Source organism: Anomaloglossus baeobatrachus, chromosome 8, assembly GCF_048569485.1.
Source record: "Anomaloglossus baeobatrachus isolate aAnoBae1 chromosome 8, aAnoBae1.hap1, whole genome shotgun sequence".
Taxonomy (NCBI): domain Eukaryota; kingdom Metazoa; phylum Chordata; class Amphibia; order Anura; family Aromobatidae; genus Anomaloglossus; species Anomaloglossus baeobatrachus.
The window spans coordinates 241,240,626-241,259,482 of record NC_134360.1 but is presented as its reverse complement, the minus strand read 5'-3'; the positions used below and the strand labels follow the sequence as shown (position 1 = coordinate 241,259,482).

The 18,857-nt window shown below is 48.5% G+C and overlaps 1 protein-coding gene across 1 annotated transcript in view; it reads right to left on the bottom strand.

Annotated features, from left to right (window-relative positions):
* The window catches only part of LOC142250087 (uncharacterized), a 30,783-nt gene extending 12,543 nt beyond the window's left edge, over positions 1 to 18,240 (bottom strand). Inside the window, exons 1-3 of the mRNA XM_075322150.1 lie at positions 18,198 to 18,240; positions 5,634 to 6,279; positions 5,222 to 5,411 (exon numbers count right to left, since the gene is read on the bottom strand). Of these exons, the coding sequence (XP_075178265.1) occupies positions 5,222 to 5,411; positions 5,634 to 6,279; positions 18,198 to 18,240 (879 nt within the window). The remainder of the gene's footprint in view (positions 1 to 5,221; positions 5,412 to 5,633; positions 6,280 to 18,197) is intronic.
* Positions 18,241 to 18,857: the final 617 nt, after the last annotated feature.

Sequence of the window (18,857 nt, the reverse complement as noted above, 5' to 3'; positions counted from 1 at the left end):
TTGCTGCTGTGGTGGTAGAGGCCGGCTCTGTGGTCACGGTTGTTGTTGCTGCTGCTGTGGTGGTTGAGGCCAGCTCTGTAGCTACGGTTGTTATTGCTGCTGCTTTGGTGGTGGAGGCCAGCTCTGTAGCTGCTGTTGTTGTTGCTGCTACTGTGGTGGTGGAGGCCGGCTCTGTAGCTGCGGTTGTTGTTGCTGCTGCTGTGGTGGTGGAGGCCGGCTCTGTAGCTGCGGTTGTTGTTGCTGCTGCTGTGGTGGTAGAGGTGGACTCTGTGGTCGCAGTTGTTGTTGTTGCTGCTGTGGTGGTGGAGGCCGGCTCTGTGGTTGTAGTTATTGTTGCTGTTGCGGTGGTGGATGCCGGCTCTGTAGTCGCAGTTGTTGTTGTTGATGCTGTGGTGGTTGAGGTCGGCTCTGTGGTCGCAGTTGTTGTTGCTTCTGTAGTGGTGGAGGCCGGCTCTGTTGTCACGGTTGTTGTTGTAGTTGTTGATGCTGTGGTGGTGGAGGCAAGCTCTGTGGTCGCGGTTGTTGTTCTTGCTGCTGTGGTGGTGGATGTCAGCTCTGTGGTCGCAGTTGTTGTTGCTGCTGTGGTTGTGGACACCGGCTCTGTGGTCGCAGTTGTTGTTGCTGCTGCTGTGGTGGTGGAGGCCGGCTCTGTAGCTGCGGTTGTTGTTGCTGCTGCTGTGGTGGTGGAGACTGGCACTGTGGTCGCAGTTGTTGTTGTTGTTTTCGGTGCAGCTGTGGTGGTGGAGACCAGCTGTGTGTTTGCATTTGTTGTTGTTTTTGCTACTGTGGTGGTGGAGGCCGGTACTGAGGTTGCAGTTGTTGTTGCTGCTGTGGTGGTGGAGGCCGACTCTGTGGTTGCAGTTGTTGTTGTTGTTGCTGATGTGGTGGTGGAGGCCGGCTCTGTATTCGCAGTTGTTGTTGTTGCTGCTGTGGTGGTTAAAGCCGGCTCTGTGGTCGCGGTTGTTGTTGTTGCTGCTGTGGTGGTTAAGGCTGGCTCTGTGGTCACGGTTGTTGTTGCTGCTGCTGTGGTGGTTGAGGTCAGCTCTGTAGCTACGGTTGGTATTGCTGCTGCTGTGGTGATGGAGGCCAGCTCTGTATCTGCAGTTGTTGTTGCTGCTGCTGTGGTGGTGGAGGCCGGCTCTGTAGCTGCGGCTGTTGTTGCTGCTGCTGTGGTGGTGGAGGCCGGCTCTAAAGCTGCAGTTGTTGTTGCTGATGCTGTGGTGGTGGAGGTGGACTCTGTGGTCGCGGTTGTTGTTGCCGCTGTGGTGGTGGAGGCCGGCTCTGTGGTCGCAGTTGTTTTTGTTACCTCTGTGGTGGTGGAGACTTGCACTGTGGTCGCAGTTGTTGTTGTTGCTGCTGTGGTGCTGGAGGCCGGCTCTGTGGTTTCAGTTGTTGTTGCTGTTGCTCTGGTGGATGCCAGCTCTGTGGTTGCAGTTGTTGTTGTGTCTCCTGTAATGGTGGATGCCGGCTCTGTATTCGCAGTTGTTGTTGTTGATCCTGTGGTGATTGAGGTCGGCTCTGTGGTCGCAGTTGTTGCTTCTGTAAAGGTGTAGGCCGGCTCTGTGGTCGTGGTTGTTGTTGTAGTTGTTTCTGCTGTGGTGGTGGAGGAAAGCTCTGTGGTCGCAGTTGTTGTTGTTGCCTCTGTGGTGGTGGAGACTGGCACTGTGGTCGCAGTTGTTGTTGTTGCTGCTGTGGTGGTGGAGGCCGGCTCGGTGATGGCGGTTGTTGTTGATGCAGCTGTGGTGGTGGAGGCAGGCACTGTGGTCGCAGTTGTTGTTGCTGCTGTGGTGGTGGAGGCCGGCTCTGTGGTTGCAGTTATTGTTGCTGTTGCGGTGGTGGATGCCAGCTCTGTTGTTGCAGTTGGTGTTGTTGTTGTTGCTCCTGTGGTGGTGGATGCCGGCTCTGTAGTCGCAGTTCTTGTTGTTGATGCTGTGGTGGATGAGGTCGGCTCTGTGGTCGCAGTTGTTGTTGCATCTGTAGTGGTGGAGGCCGGCTCTGTTGTCGCGGTTGTTGTTGTAGTTGTTTCTGGTGTGGTGGTTGATGCCGGCTCTGTGGTCACAGTTGTTGTTGCTGCTGTGGTTGTGGATGCCGGCTCTGTGGTCGCAGTTGTTGTTGCTGCTGCTGTGGTGGTGGAGGCCGGCTCTGTAGCTGCGGTTGTTGTTACTGCTGCTGTGGTGGTGGAGGCCAGCTCTGTAGCTGCGGTTGTTGTTGCTGCTGTTGTAGTGGTGGAGGTGGACTCTGTGGTCGCGGTTGTTGTTGTTGCTGCTGTGGTGGTGGAGGCTGGGTCTGTGGTCGCAGTTGTTGTTGTTGCCTCTGTGGTGGTGGAGACTGGCACTGTGGTCGCAGTTGTTGTTGTTGCTGCTGGGGTGGTGGAGGCCAGCTCTGTAGCTGCGGTTGTTGTTGCTGATGCTGTGGTGGTGGAGGCTGGCACTGTGGTCGCAGTTGTTGCTGATGTTGCTTCTGTAGTGGTGGAGGCCGGCTCTGTGGTCACTGTTGTTGTTGTAGTTGTTTCTGCTGGGGTGGTGGAGGCAAGCTCTGTGGTCGCAGTTGTTGTTGTTGCCTCTGTGGTGGTATAGACTGACACTGTAGTCGCAGTTGTTGTTGTTGCTGCTGTGGTGGTGGAGGCCGGCTCGGTGATGGCGGTTGTTGTTGTTGCAGCTGTGATGGTGGAGGCTGGCACTGTGTTCGCAGTTGTTGTTGTTCTTGCTGCTGTAGTGGTGGAGGCCGGCTCTGTGGTTGCAGTTATTGTTGCTGTTGCGGTGCTGGATGCCAGCTCTGTAGTTGCAATTGTTGTTGTTGCTCCTGTGGTGGTGGATGCCGGCTCTGTAGTCGCAGTTGTTGTTATTGCTGCTGCTGTGGTGGTGGAGGCCGGCTCTGTAGCTGCGGTTGTTGTTGCTTCTGCTGTGGTGGTGGAGGCCGGCTCTGTAGCTGCGGTTGTTGTTGCTGCAGCTGTGGTGGTGGAGGTGGACTCTGTGGTCGCGGTTGTTGTTGTTACTGCTGTGGTGGTGGAGGCCGGCTCGGTGATCGCGGTTGTTGCTGTTGTTGCAGCTGTGGTGGTGGAGACTGGCACTGTGGTCGCAGTTGTTGTTGTTGTTGCTGCTGTGGTGGTGGAGGCCGGCTCTGTGGTTGCAGTTGTTGTTGTTGTTGCTGCTGTGGGGGTGGAGGCCGGCTCTGTATTCGCAGTTGTTTTTATTGCTGCTGTGGAGGTGGAAGCCAGCTCTGTAGCTGCGGTTGTTGTTGCTGATGCTGTGGTGGTGGAAGCTGGCACTGTGGTCGCAGTTGTTGCTAATGTTGCTTCTGTAGTGGTAGAGGCCGGCTCTGTGGTCACTGTTGTTGTTGTAGTTGTTTCTGCTGGGGTGGTGGAGGCAAGCTCTGTGGTCGCAGTTGTTGTTGTTGCCTCTGTGGTGGTATATACTGACACTGTAGTCGCAGTTGTTGTTGTTGCTGCTGTGGTGGTGGAGGCCGGCTCGGTGATGGCGGTTGTTGTTGTTGCAGCTGTGGTGGTGGAGGCTGGCACTGTAGTCGCAGTTGTTGTTTTTCTTGCTGCTGTGGTGGTGGAGGCCGGCCCTGTGGTTGCAGTTATTGTTGCTGTTGCGGTGCTGGATGCCAGCTCTGTAGTTGCAATTGTTGTTGTTGCTCCTGTGGTGGTGGATGCCGGCTCTGTAGTCGCAGTTGTTGTTGCTGCTGCTGTGGCGGTTGAGGCCGGCTCTGTAGCTGCGGTTGTTGTTACTGCTGCTGTGGTGGTGGAGGCCGGCTCTGTAGCTGCGGTTGTTTTTGCTGCTGCTGTGGTGTTGGAGGTGGACTCTGTGGTCGCGGATGTTGTTGTTACTGCTGTGGTGGTTGAGGCCGGCTCTGTGGTCGCAGTTGTTTTTGTTGCCTCTGTGGTGGTGGAGACTGGCACTGTGGTCGCAGTTGTTGTTGCTGCTGTGGTGGTGGAGGCCGCCTCGGTGATCGCGGTTGTTGTTGTTGCAGCTGTGGTGGTGGAGACTGGCACTGTGGTCGCAGTTGTTGTTGTTGTTGCTGCTGTGGTGGTGGATGCCAGCTCTGTGGTTGCAGTAGTTGTTGTTGTTGTTGCTACTTTGGGGGTGGAGGCCGGCTCTGTATTCGCAGTTGTTTTTGTTGCTGCTGTGGTGGTTAAGGCCGGCTCTGTGGTCACAGTTGTTGTTGCTGCTGCTGTGGTGGTTGAGGCCACCTCTGTAGCTACGGTTGTTATTGCTGCTGCTGTGGTGGTGGAGGCCAGCTCTGTAGCTGCGGTTGTTGTTGCTGATGCTGTGGTGGTGGAGGCTGGCACTGTGGTCGCAGTTGTTGTTGCTCCTGTGGTGATGGATGCCGGCTCTGTAGTCGCAGTTGTCGTTGATCCTGTGGTGATTGAGGTCAGCTCTGTGGTCGCAGTTGTTGCTTCTGTAGTGGTGGAGGCCGGCTCTGTGGTCGCGGTTGTTGTTGTAGTTGTTTCTGCTGTGGTGGTGGTAGCAAGCTCTGTGGTCGCAGTTGTTGTTGTTGCCTCTGTGGTAGTGGAGACTGGCACTGTAGTCGCAGTTGTTGTTGCTGCTGTGGTGGTGGAGGCTGGCTCGGTGATGGCGGTTGTTGTTGTTGCAGCTGTGGTGGTGGAGGCTGGCACTGTGGTCGCAGTTGTTGTTGTTGTTTTTGGTGCAGCTGTGGTGGTGGAGGCCAGCTGTGTGTTCGCATTTCTTGTTGTTTTTGCTACTGTGGTGGTGGAGGCCGGTACTGAGGTTGCAGTTGTTGTTGTTGCTGATGTGGTGGTGGAGGCCAACTCTGTGGTTGCAGTTGTTGTTGCTGCTGTGGTGGTGGAGGCCGGCTCTGTATTCGCAGTTGTTGTTGCTGCTGTGGTGGTTAAGGCCGGCTCTGTGGTCGCGGTTGTTGTTGTTGCTGCTGTGGTGGTTGAGGCCAGCTCTGTAGCTACGGTTGTTATTGCTGCTGCTGTGGTGGTGGAGGCCATCTCTGTAGCTGCGGTTGTTGTTGCTGCTGCTGTGGTGGTGGAGGCCGGCTCTGTAGCTGCGGTTGTTGTTGCTGCTGCTGTGGTGGTGGAGGCCGGCTCTGTAGCTGCGGTTGTTGTTGCTGCTGCTGTGGTGCTGGAGGTGGACTCTGTGGTCGCGGTTGTTGTTGTTGCTGCTGTGGTGGTGGAGGCCGGCTCTGTGGTTGCAGTTATTGTTGCTGTTGCGATGGTGGATGGCAGCTTTGTGGTTGCAGTTGTTGTTGTTGCTCTTGTGTTGGTGGATGCCGGCTCTGTAGTCGCAGTTGTTGTTGTTGATGCTGTGGTGGTTGAGGTCGGCTCTGTGGTCGCATTTGTTGTTGCTTCTGTAGTGGTGGAGGCCGGCTCTGTTGTCGCGGTTGTTGTTGTAGTTGTTTCTGCTGTGGTGGTGGAGGCAAGCTCTGTGGTCGCAGTTGTTGTTCTTGCTGCTGTGGTGGTGGATGCCAGCTCTGTGGTTGCAGTTATTGCTGCTGTGGTTGTGGATGCCGGCTCTGTGCTTGCGATTGTTGCTGTTGTTGTTGGTGCTCCTGTGGTGGTTAAGGCCGGCTCTGTGGTCACGGTTGTTGTTGTCGCTGCTGTGATGGTTAAAGCCGGCTCTGTGGTCACGGTTGTTGTTGTTGCTGCTGTGGTTTTTGAGGCCGGCTCTGTGCTTGCGATTGTTGCTGTTGTTGTTGGTGCTCCTGTGGTGGTGGATGCCGGCTCTGTAGTCGCAGTTGTTGTTGTTGATGCTGTGGTGGTTGAGGTCTGCTCTGTGGTCGCAGTTGTTGTTGCTTCTGTAGTGGTGGAGGCCGGCTCTGTGGTCGCGGTTGTTGTTGTAGTTGTTTCTGCTGTGGTGGTGGAGGCAAGCTCTGTGGTCGCGGTTGTTGTTGTTGCTGCTGTGGTGGTGGAGGCCAGCTGTATGTTCACATTTGTTGTTGTTGTTGCTGCTGTGGTGGTGGAGGCCGGATCTGTAGTCGCAGTTGTTGTTGTTGTTGTTGCTGCTGTGGTGGTGGAGGCCGACTCTGTGGTTGCAGTTTTTGTTGTTGTTGCTGCTGTGGTGCTGGATGCCAGCTCTGTATTCGCAGTTGTTGGTGTTGCTGCTGTGGTGGTTAATGCCGGCTCTGTGGTCGCGGTTGTTGTTGCTGCTGTGGTGGTTAAGGCCGGCTCTGTGGTCACGGTTGTTGTTGCTGCTGTTGTGGTGGTTGAGGCCGGCTCTGTAGCTACGGTTGTTATTGCTGCTGCTGTGGTGGTGGAGGCCAACTCTGTAGCTGCGGTTGTTGTTGCTGCTGCTGTGGTGGTGGAGGCCGGATCTGTAGTCGCAGTTGTTGTTGTTACTGCTGTGGTGGTGGAAGCCGGCTCTGTGATCGCAGTTGTTGTTGCTGCTGCTGTGGTGGTGGAGGCCGGCTCTGTAGCTGCGGTTGTTGTTGTTGCTGCTGTGGTGGTGGAGGTGGACTCTGTGGTCGCGGTTGTTGTTGTTGCTGCTGTGGTGGTGGAGGCCGGCTCTGTGGTCGCAGTTGTTGTTGTTGCCTCTGTGGTGGTGGAGACTGGCACTGTGGTCGCAGTTGTTGATGTTGCTGCTGTGGTGTTGGAGGCCGGCTCTGTGGTCGCGGTTGTTGTTGCTGCTGTTGTGTTGGAGGCCGGCTTTGTGGTCACGGTTGTTGTTGTAGTTGTTTCTGCTGTGGTGGTGGAGGCAAGCTCTGTGGTCGCAGTTGTTGTTCTTGCTGCTGTGGTGGTGGATGCCAGCTCTGTGGTTGCAGTTATTGCTGCTGTGGTTGTGGACGCCGGCTCTGTGCTTGCGATTGTTGCTGTTGTTGTTGGTGCTCCTGTGGTGGTTAAGGCCGGCTCTGTGGTCACGGTTGTTGTTGTCGCTGCTGTGATGGTTAAAGCCGGCTCTGTGGTCACGGTTGTTGTTGTTGCTGCTGTGGTTTTTGAGGCCGGCTCTCTGCTTGCGATTGTTGCTGTTGTTGTTGGTGCTCCTGTGGTGGTGGATGCCGGCTTTGTAGTCGCAGTTGTTGTTGTTGATGCTGTGGTGGTTGAGGTCTGCTCTGTGGTTGCAGTTGTTGTTGCTTCTGTAGCGGTGGAGGCCGGCTCTGTGGTCGCGGTTGTTGTTGTAGTTGTTTCTGCTGTGGTGGTGTAGGCAAGCTCTGTGGTCGCGGTTGTTGTTGTTGCTGCTGTGGTGGTGGAGGCCAGCTGTATGTTCACATTTGTTGTTGTTGTTGCTGCTGTGGTGGTGGAGGCCGGATCTGTAGTCGCAGTTGTTGTTGTTGTTGCTGCTGTGGTGGTGGAGGCCGACTCTGTGGTTGCAGTTTTTGTTGTTGTTGCTGCTGTGGTGGTGGATGCCAGCTCTGTATTCGCAGTTGTTGGTGTTGCTGCTGTGGTGGTTAATGCCGGCTCTGTGGTCGCGGTTGTTGTTGTTGCTGCTGTGGTGGTTAAGGCCGGCTCTGTGGTCATGGTTGTTGTTGCTGCTGTTGTGGTGGTTGAGGCCGGCTCTGTAGCTACGGTTGTTATTGCTGCTGCTGTGGTGGTGGAGGCCAACTCTGTAGCTGCGGTTGTTGTTGCTGCTGCTGTGGTGGTGGAGGCCGGATCTGTAGTCGCAGTTGTTGTTGTTACTGCTGTGGTGGTGGAAGCCGGCTCTGTGATCGCAGTTGTTGTTGCTGCTGCTGTGGTGGTGGAGGCCGGCTCTGTAGCTGCGGTTGTTGTTGTTGCTGCTGTGGTGGTGGAGGTGGACTCTGTGGTCGCGGTTGTTGTTGTTGCTGCTGTGGTGGTGGAGGCCGGCTCTGTGGTCGCAATTGTTGTTGTTGCCTCTGTGGTGGTGGAGACTGGCACTGTGGTCGCAGTTGTTGATGTTGCTGCTGTGGTGTTGGAGGCCGGCTCTGTGGTCGCGGTTGTTGTTGCTGCTGTTGTGTTGGAGGCCGGCTTTGTCGTCGCGGTTGTTGTTGTTGCTGTGGTGGTTGAGGCCGGCTTTGTGGTCGTGGTTGTTGTTGTTGTTGTTGTTGCTATGGTGGTTGAGTTCGGCTCTATGGTCGTGGTTGTTGTTGTTTTTGTTGCTGTGGTGTTGGAGGCCGGCTCTGTGGTCGCAGTTGATGTTGTTGTTGCTGTGGTGTTGGAGGCCGGCTCTGTGGTCACAGTTTTTGTTGTTGTTGCCTCTGTGGTGGTGGAGACTGGCACTGTGGTCGCAGTTGTTGATGTTGCTGCTGTGGTGTTGGAGGCCGGCTCTGTGGTCGCGGTTGTTGTTGCTGCTGTTGTGTTGGAGGCCGGCTTTGTGGTCGCGGTTGTTGTTGTTGCTGTGGTGGTTGAGGCCGGCTTTGTGGTCGTGGTTGTTGTTGTTGTTGTTGTTGCTATGGTGGTTGAGTTCGGCTCTATGGTCGTGGTTGTTGTTGTTTTTGTTGCTGTGGTGTTGGAGGCCGGCTCTGTGGTCGCAGTTGATGTTGTTGTTGCTGTGGTGTTGGAGGCCGGCTCTGTGGTCACAGTTTTTGTTGTTGTTGCTGTGGTGTTGGAGGCCGGCTCTGTGGTCACGGTTGTTGTTTCAGGCTTTACGTGTGCTGTTGTAGTTGTTTGTGATGTTGTAGGTAGTGCAGTAGTTACTACTTCAGGTATAAGAATGGATAAAATGATTTTCAAACTTTTATCGTCAATACTAATATTCTATTTATTTTTTGTAGATGTTGCCTTGGTAAAAACTCTATGAAACACATCCTGAAGTATTGAAAAAACTGTACCCAGTGTAAATGTGTTTAGATGTTTCTTGGCTTTATTCACAAATACTGACAGGTTTTCAGTTTTGCTGGTTACTGGCTAGTGAAAATGTCATTATTAGGGCTGATGTCCACTTGCGTACCGCTTCCGATGCTAGAGCGACTGTGATGCGATCTTGAAGAGAAGCGGAAAAGATGGAGGTAGCACTTTCTCCCCATCTCCTCTGCTGTCTGTCTCTGTGTGCACCGCACTGCAGTCGCAGAACATGCGAGTGCAGTGCGATGTTCGGGGTGCGTGAGCTGAGATTCGGTGCAAAACACAGCATGCTGCGATTGCACCAAGAAAACGATTTGAGATGCGAAAAAAATAGCACTGTCACATAGATTAACACTAATCCGAGTGCAATCCGATTTTTCATGATGAAAATCGCAAGTGGACATGAGCCCTTTGTGTGGTATCCCACAAAGTGGCCATCTCCATGGGATACCAGAAGTATAGAATGCTTATAAATGCTGTAATTTTCTTTGTATATTGTATACCGTAGCGCATACCTCCCAACCGTCCCGGATACAGCGGGGCTCTCACGCTTTTGAGCCTTTGATCCCGAGTCCCGCCCGCGAGCCTATTTATACCGTGCTCCACCCACCCACTGTAGCCCCGCCTCGCTGTTTCTCCCTTCTAATCATTACAGAGTCGAGCGCGCACCTTGAAACTCCTGTGACTGCTGCTGAGGTATGAATCACCCCCTGCAGCAGAGCAGACATCCCCAGCCCTGGAGCCTGCGCTTCTCTGCAGCTGTTCTCTCTGATTACCCGAGTGTGGCTTCTCACTGCTGGAGACACCCGGGGAATCAGGAAGCTGAGGAGAAGACCGTGCAATCAGCACTTATCTCTCCTGCAGATAGCACTGGCCAGTAATGACCTATGCAGAGTAGGCATCTGCCCATGCTTGTAGCGTGTTGTGAAACTCTGCTGACAGGCAGCACTCAGAGGGTTATGCTTCCCCTGTGCATTCAGCCACCATGCGAGTGGGAGGAGCTAACTCCGGCAGTGAAGGATAGAGTTGATTGGGAGACGCAGTTGTGAGGAAAGAGAGGGAGTTGATGTCCTCCATTTTGAGAGGATTTCTAATGCATCTCTAGAAGGATAAGTGCCCTTAGGCTATGTGCACACGCTGCATTTTTCGCGGTGTTTTTCGGGTGCGTTTTTGGTCTTAAAACTGCACAACTTTGCTTCCCCAGCAAAGTCTAGTTTTCATTTTTGCTGTCCGCACAATGCAGTTTTATTTTTGTAGTGACACAAAGATGCAACATGTCATTTATTTCTGCGTTTTTGCCAGCGTTTTTCACCCATGCTATGCATTGGAAAAAACGCATCAACAAAAACGTGCAAGAAAGTATGCTTTTTTATGTGTTTTTACCGCGTGTGCATTTTTGTGCGTTTTTTTGCGGCCAAAAACCGCACACAAACGCTGCATCTTTGTGGTCACAAAAAAACGCAGTGTGCGCACATAGCCTTAAGAGATGAAGAACAACTCAGCCCAAAATAAAGAAAGTCTTCCCTCAGAGGTCTGCCTGTCTGAAAATGTTCACATTTTCAACTGTAAGGGCTTGTTTGCACGTACATGCTGAAATTTGTGCAGCGATTTGACAGCACATGTGCGCTTCAAATCGCTGCAGAAACACTGCGTAATGGATGCAGTGTTTCAGCAGGATACATGCCGATTTCATGTGCTATGGATGCTGGCTCTCCCATAGACAGAGTGGGACCTGCATCCAAAGCACATGGAATAATTGACATGCTGCTTTTTTGAACGCATGGATTTGGGTCAAAATTTTAGCATCCAAATCGCTGCGTTCATAAAAGCAACAATCTACATAGTTTGCGCTGGGGATGCAGGACGCATGCATTTACGCTGCAGTGCTAAACGCAGCGTAAATGCATGATATTACGCAACGTACGCATGAGCCCTTAGGGGTACTTTGCACGCTGCGACATCGCAAGCCGATGCTTGCGATGCCAAGCGCGATAGTACCCACCCCCATCGGACATGCGTATCTTGTGATAGCTGCCGCAGCAAACATTATCGCTACGGCAGCTTCACATGCACTTACCTTCCCTGCGACGTCGCTCTGGCCGGCGACCCGTCTCCTTCCTAAGGGGGCGGATCGTGCGGCGTCATAGCGACGTCACACGGCAGGCAGCCAATGGAAGCGGGGGGGGCGGAGATGAGCAGGACGTAAACATCCCGCCCACCTCCTTCCTTCCGCATAGCCGGCGGGGCGCAGGTAGGAGATGTTCCTCGCTCCTGCGGCTCCACACACAGCGATGTGTGCTGCCGCAGGAGCGAGGAACAACATCGTAACATCGGTCATCCAGAAATGATTGAAATGACCGACGCTACACAGATCGCCGATTTACGACGCTTTTGCGATCGTAAATCGGCGCATCTAGGCTTTACACGCTGCAACATCGTTACTGGCGCCGGATGTGCGTCACTTTCGATTTGACCCCAACAATATCACAGTAGCGATGTCGCAGCGTGCAAAGTACCCCTTAGTGTTGAAAACACCGACCAGCTATCATTACCTGTAAATAGTTATCCATCTGTTATCACCAGCGAAGAGACTGTTCATTGCCAAGGCGTAGTTGTTTCCTTCATGATAGAAGATTAACCGTACCACCATCAGATTCTACCTGAAGGGGCAGCTACTGTGCAAATACTATATTCCACTGTTATAACTTTGTATGTGTACAATTTTGAGGGGACCCACTGTGACTGTAAGCTTGATCACTGTGAAGCGAATTAGAGACTGCAGGGAGCACAACCCCTGCCATGCACCATACGAGGTTACCACACTAGGCATAAGCAAACCCGAACTGTAAAGTTTGGTGTCCGTACTGAACACAGACGATTGCCTGTACGTTTAATTCTTGTTCAGGTTTATCACCTGAATAAAGCTTGTTGAAAGGTTTAGGCTGTGGGCAATTCCGGAGCCATCGCTGTGATTGGCCGATGCACCCTGTGACTTGGCCTGTATAAAGGCCGGATCACGGGCCGAGACACTATTTTGTCTTCACTAGAATAGGGAGAGGACACTGTTATGAGTAGAGATGAGTGAACCCGAGGCTCGGGCTCTAAAAATGACGTAAAAATCACTGTGGTGAGTATTGCACTGTGCTTGTGTCTGAATGATTACCTGCATTGTGCACGCTGCTGGAAGTGTTTGTTCACTGCCAATTCAATTTTGATTCAGTGTACTAAGCTGTTTTGTTCATGGAGAATTTAAAAAAAAAAAAAAAAAAAAACTCCGCCCACTTTGCTCCGGAACTGTTTTGCTATGGGCCTAAAGCAAAACATTTCCGGAGGTGTGTGGGTGTTTTTTTTTTTATTTTTTAATTCTCTGTGAATAAATCAGCTCAGTATGCTGAGTGAAAGCCTAATTTGCGATGAACAAACACTTACAGCAGCGCGCACAATGCAGGTAATCACTCAGACACAAGCACAGAGTAATACTCCCCACAGGGATTTTTATGTCATTTTCCGAGCTTGATTCTCGAGCCTGAGGTTCGCTCATCTCTAGTTGTGAGTGACAGTGACAGGTGCAGTTAGGAAAAAAAATACATTGTATGGATAGGACGCTGCAAGAGTGAGGGACAGTGATCAATTACAAAGCTGCATCACACAGCTTTGTGTAGTAGTAAAAAAACAGTGTACAGCCAGTGTAATCTACAGCATTAGCTCATTCTAGCAAATAGAGTTTTTTCCAGTGTGTCTTGCTGTGGGAATATCTCTGAAACCTTATACTGCTTTGCATCCTGCTTTGTGTAGTGGTACCAAACAGCGTACAGGCTGTGTCTATTACTCATTTAGCGAAAAAACTGAGTTTTTTCCAGGGTGCCTCACTGTGGCAATATTTCTGAATCCTTATAGTGTGTTGCATCCCGCAGCTTTGGGTAATGGTACAAAATAGTGTACAGGCAGTGTAATCTATTAGTTCAATCTATTAAAAAAAAAGTCTTTTCTAGTTTGCCTAACTGTGGCAATATCTATGACACCTTATACTGCGTTGCATCCCGAAAGTTTGCATAGCGGTAGAAAACGTACAGACTGTGTAATCTATTAGCTCAATCTAGCAAAAAACAGTTGTTGTTTTTCTAGCATGCTCTACTGTTGCAATTCCTCAGGAACTTTAAACTGTTTTGCATCCAGCAGCATTGCGTCAAAAACAGCTGCATATAGGCTTTGTGATAATCGTTCTCTGTATACAGGCTGTGTGTTTGTCACGCAAGGACTTCGGGAAGGTCCAGCGTGGGGCAAGACACACAACAAAAAGGGGTTTCACCGACAACAAACAAAGGGTGCATCGGGAACACGTAACAATGTTGGGTCCTGCTGCTAGTGTGGAGGAAGATAGGACACCTCCTGCACTCAACTGAAGCTGCACTATGAACTCCTAGCCAGTCCCTGTACAGGTTCCGCACCTGTCACTGAGCAGGATATCTTAAACCCTGAGAAACCCTGTATTAACCCTGGCTAGTGAGCTGGCAGATAAGGATCACTATTCCCACCGCTGCACTAATGCAAAATGAAGTGAAGGTACAACAGACAGGGGAAACAACAAAAGGATAAAACCCAGCTTCACGGCTGCAGTAAGACACCAAGACTGCAACCTAGACCGCTTCACAGCAACAAGGGCTCCAGCAGCTTCTTCCACCTCAAGGCCAAGCTACAGAATGGAATCAGAATAACCGGCTTCATCTACTGGGAGATGTGACCATATATAGGGAAACACCTGAGGCCAGGAGTCAGAAGCTGCCAGAAAGCAAAAACTGAGAGCAGTAGGATGAGGGTTTTCAAGCCGCGCCAATGACAACCAACGTTAAGCTGTTAGATCAATGTTGCTTTTATTCCAATTACAGGTCTACGCGTTTCGGAAGGCACCCCTTCCTTCTTCAGGACCAAATGGCAAGAGAACATCAAATGGAGACCTGATGAAAACCCTCATCCTACTGCTCTCTGTTATCTGCCAAAACCGAGGGACCACTGCCGTGACCTTGGAATTATCTACACACATGCTGTTATAGGAGTTGTGACTTTCACAACCCCTATAGGTGAGTAGTACCTTATCTCTCTCTCCCCCAATGTAATTTGGGTAAGACCCTATTGCGCTTCTTCTTTCCACAGTTTATTTGGAAAGCAAAAACTGACATTTACCTTTTCAGCACCAAAGGAAAGGGAATACTCATAACCCCTTAATGGCTGGGCGTTTTCTGGGTTTTTTTTTTTTTTGCTCCCCTTCTTCCAAGAGCCGTAACCTTTATACTTTCCATCAATCTTGCCATATGAAGGCTTTTTTTTGTGAGATGAGTTGTACTTTTAAATGAAACCATGAGTTTTCCCATTTAGCGTACTGGAAAATAAAAAAATTTCAAGTGGGGAAACGTAAAAAAAAGTGCAATTGCACGATTGTTTTTGCGGTATTTTATTCACCATGTTCACTATATGGTATAACTGATGTGTCTGTGTGATGCCTCAGGTCAGTGCGAGTTCGTAGATACCAAACATATATAGGTTTACTTTTATCTAAAGGGTGAAAAAAATTCAGACGTTTGTCCAAAAAAGTGGTGCACTTTTTGCGCCATTTCCGCAACCCGTAGTGTTCTCATTTTTCTGAATATGGGGCTAGATGATGGCTTATTTTTTGCGTCTCGAGCTGATGTTTTTAACGGTACTATTTTTGCACAGATGCCGTTTTGATCGCCTGTTTTGCTCACAATTTGCGACAACCAAAAAAACATAATTCTGGGATTTGGATTTTTTTGCCCCTACGCCAGTTACTGATCAGTTTGATTTTAGATTTTGATAGATTGGGCATTTATGAACGCGATACCAAATGTTTGTATATTTATTATTTTTTTGTTTAATTTTCAATGGGGAAAAGGGGGGGAATTTGAACTTTTTAGGTTTTTTTTATTTTTTTTAAATTTTTTAAAACTTTTTTTTATTTTACTAGTTCTCCTCGGGGACTGTAAGGATCAGCAGTCTGATTGTGGCTGCCCTTTTTCTAATCAGAGCTGCACAGCTCTGATTAGAAAAAGGGTACTGTTCCTTTAAGAGCCATCTCTTCCGCGGCTTTTAGAGGATCTATGGTATAGAAGAGTCAGGATGCTACCATAGCAACCATCGTCATCCGCTGCCGAAGGCGGTGGGGAAGTGGACGGTCCCCACTGTGGTCAAATTGCGCTGCTGCACTTTTCATCAGGACAAAGGAAAAATCAACAATGTATGGACATACAGTACATCTCAGAACATCTATATACACACACGTGTCAAATACAAGAACCGCCCACAAAAAAAAGAAAAAAGGGAGAGATAGCCAGTGACTGATATAGAGAAAAATACAATTAATACATGTACATACAGACAATAACAAATGCTAGGTATCAAAAAGCATTACAATTCTTTCTTTTACAAAAATTAAAAAACTGTGTCTAAAAGAAAGAAACTGCTGGAATTTTCTGGAAGAAAAATGAAAAGATGTGAGGAGGTAGGATTCTAACCCAGAAGTTATACAGTGTGTCCACCCATATCCTGTCCACCGCCATTAACTTGAGAACGGCGGCAGCTATAGGCATAGAAGTGGTGTCTAGGTATAGTAAAGTAGCCATGCGCTATGCAATGAAACCACCTATAGCGCCACCTGGTGGAAAACAACGGAATTAGCATTTTTATCTCAAAAACGGACCGAGATAGAGAAAAAAAATGAATTACAAAGTTGTAGGGAATCATCAATTCAATACGAATAGACACCTTGCATACAGAAATGCTATGATTAGAACGTGTAAAACTCGCAAGGCTGCGGACGTGAAGCGATACCTCATGGAGACCTTCCTACAAGTCATTGGGTATGGTGGCTGTGTGGAGTGGCCTCCACGCTCACCTGAACTAATCCCATTGGACGTCTTTCTGTGAGGTCACATCAAAAAGCAGGTGTATGCGACCCCTCCACCAACATTGCAGGACCTATGACGACGTATCACAGGTGCGTGTGGTAACGTGTCACCTACCATATTGCACAACGTGCAGCAAGATACAGTATGCTCTCCAGAGTCCAGATGTGCATTGCAGCTGACGGTGGCCCCTTTGAGCATCAAACTCAAATTAGCGCCATATGTGTGACCAGCATTCAATGTTTGGGGGGGGGGTCATGGGTTTCATATCATAGCATTTCTGTATGCAAGGTGTCAATTAGTTTTGAATTGATGATGCCCTACAATTTTTTAATTCACTTTTTTTCTCTATCTCGTTCCGTTTTCAAGATAAAAATGCTAACTCTGTTGTTTTCCACCCGGTGGCGCTATAGGTGGTTTCATTGCGTAGCGCATGGCTCCTTTACTATACCTAGACACCACTTCTATGCCTATAGCTGCCACTGTTCTCAAGTTAATGGCGGTGGACAGGGTATGGGTGGACACACTGTATATACTCGGGTTGTGTAATGCTATTAGGGTCCAGGACCATGCCTAAGTACAGAAAAACCAGAGAACAAAAAGAAAAGATGGAGAAGGGTAAAAAAAAGGGTGAATATTTCAATTAAATGTTTTTCATTTTCAATAAATTTTATTGATGAATTATTGATTGGTAAGAACAACTTTTTAAATAGTTCCCTAGCAACATTTTTGGTCATGCACAACTAACTACCATTACTTATAAAAATGTTTGCATAATTTTCAGCAGGCCATTAAAATTGCCTAGAACAACTTTTTAGATACTTCCCTAGGAATTTTTTTAGGCCACGCACTTTCAAGTAACAATACCTATAACCGCGTTTGCAGAATTTTGACCAGGCAATTCAAATTGGCAAGAACCACTATTTACATAATTCATGTGCTATTTTTTTAGGCCACGCACTATCCAGTAAAAAGACTTATGACTGTGTTTGCATACTTTTCAGCAGCCAGTAATGCGAAGCAATACTTATTTACATGCTTCACTGGCAACTCTTTAGCAGGCACTACAAGTACCAATCCCTATTTCAATCATGAAATTTGCTGATATGTGGCTTACACACACCTTTCCGTACAATGCATGTCACTATTGTAAACTATAGCTCTCCTATGTGAACTACGCAAAATTAAACCCCTAGCTAAGCTCACCTACAATGCACATCCCTATTATAAACTATCGCTTAGCATATTTCCCCTAGCTAAGCTGACTGGCTAGTATCCCCGGTGGCAGAAGCCTCTCTAACGTTTTCCATTCACAAAATGCCGCCGACAAGATGTCCACGATTTATATGCATTTATATACATCTAACATGTGACTTAGGCAGCCAGTCACATAAGCCCTTCTGTCTGAACCTTGTGGATGTTTTCTGGGCCTTGATTGGCTGCAGCAACATTCACAAATAAAGTTATGAAATTTTTTTTTTAAAAAAAAAATGGAGCCGCACGCATCTGGTTTCTCCTGGTCCAGAGTCCCCACCTCCTCCATTGTGTTTACACATCCCCACATCAAACAGCACCACAATCCTATCCAAAAGTAGAAAATGCTATTAAAAAAACATTTTTGGAAATGCGGCCAGCATTCGGAGGCAGAAAACGAACAAAAACGAACATTAAGGACTTTTGGGGGAAGGGCTTAAGGTTGCCGAGTCCGAACGAACAATCTCAGGCTCGTACCGAATTTGAAATTGGCGAATGTTTACCGAAAACGGTTGCTCATCTCTACTGGTGACCATACCGCCTAACTTTTACAGAACAGAAATAGGGACAAAATATTTGGGCAAATTTTAGTCAAGCCTCTAGCTACATCTAAGTTCTATCCACATACATTTGCCATTTATACCCTAGCAGACCATCTGGAACAGTAGGATATATACCCAACTACAAGAATAGTTCTGGAAATTTGCTTTACTGCAGCAAAATGTGACATCTCATACAGATAAAGGACTTTAACATGTATGGGAGAGAGTATCAGACGTGCTCATTGATATTTACATAGGACACATGTCTACATCAGGTATTGACAATCCTGTGATTCCTGGGAATAACTTTATAGTAGAAGTGTTAGTTTTTATTATAACTCATCCTATAGTGCGAGATCATAAATACCAATAGGCTGTTTTTGATGATAATTTCCTTGAAAAGTATGGGGCTTACAAAGGTTCGCCACTAGTTTTACATTGATGGCCTATCCCTAGGCTAGGTCATCAATGTCTAATCGGCAGCGGCTAAGTACTGCACCTTTACCTCCTATTCAAATGAATAGGAGACGGAAGTGCAGTACTTGGCCACGGCAGCTATCAGAAGATGGAGTCCCTACGGAACTGACCATTTCCAGACACCTGCCGCCGGCACCTAGAACAGCTGATTGGCCTGTCCTTAGAATAGGTCACCAATGTTAAAGTAGTGGCCAACCTCTTTAATATTTATACAAATAGTGAAGGAGAGCCTTAACAATGGTTGCATGTTTAAAGAGTTTTGGAATTTTTGAAAGGATGGAGATGAAGATTGCTTTATCCACTTACCTGCTAGGAGCAGCCCGAGCGTGGCGAGCATCTTCCACTTCATTCTGAGATCAGAGTCTCAGACGTTTCCTTCTGAATCCCCAATATCTGTATATGGATAATTACGAAATTCAGTTAATTGTAGAATTATCTCTCACACAATCACAAAAGTTATTGCAATTGTGACTCGTGGTTTTCATGTGCTTTTGCTATATTTTTGCACATGTGTTCTTCTATACTTGCAGGGTCAGTATCGCTGACATTTTGCAGCACCTATTTACTTTTAAAAATTCTCTAAAAAAATAGAACTTTTTTACAATCATTAAAAATCATCAAAAACAGTTATCAAAACATTGACTTTAATAGTGACTGTTTATTCAGTAATATGAACCACCAAAAACATATGCATAGGCGTATAACAATAGAATTTTATTGAATAAAAATTATTTAAAATCACAAACATAACAGGATACTTACAAAAAACAGACCCCCACAAAAAGGGTAGATGTAAATTTATGTTGGGAACACCAAGTCAAACAACCCCCCTATATCGTGTTGATAATAACATCCAATGGGAATAATATAATAATACCTGGTATAACAAGCAGACAAAATATACAAACACAAGTATGTTGTTTAAAGTAATAAAGAATAACAGGTAGACATTAAATATCCCATGGT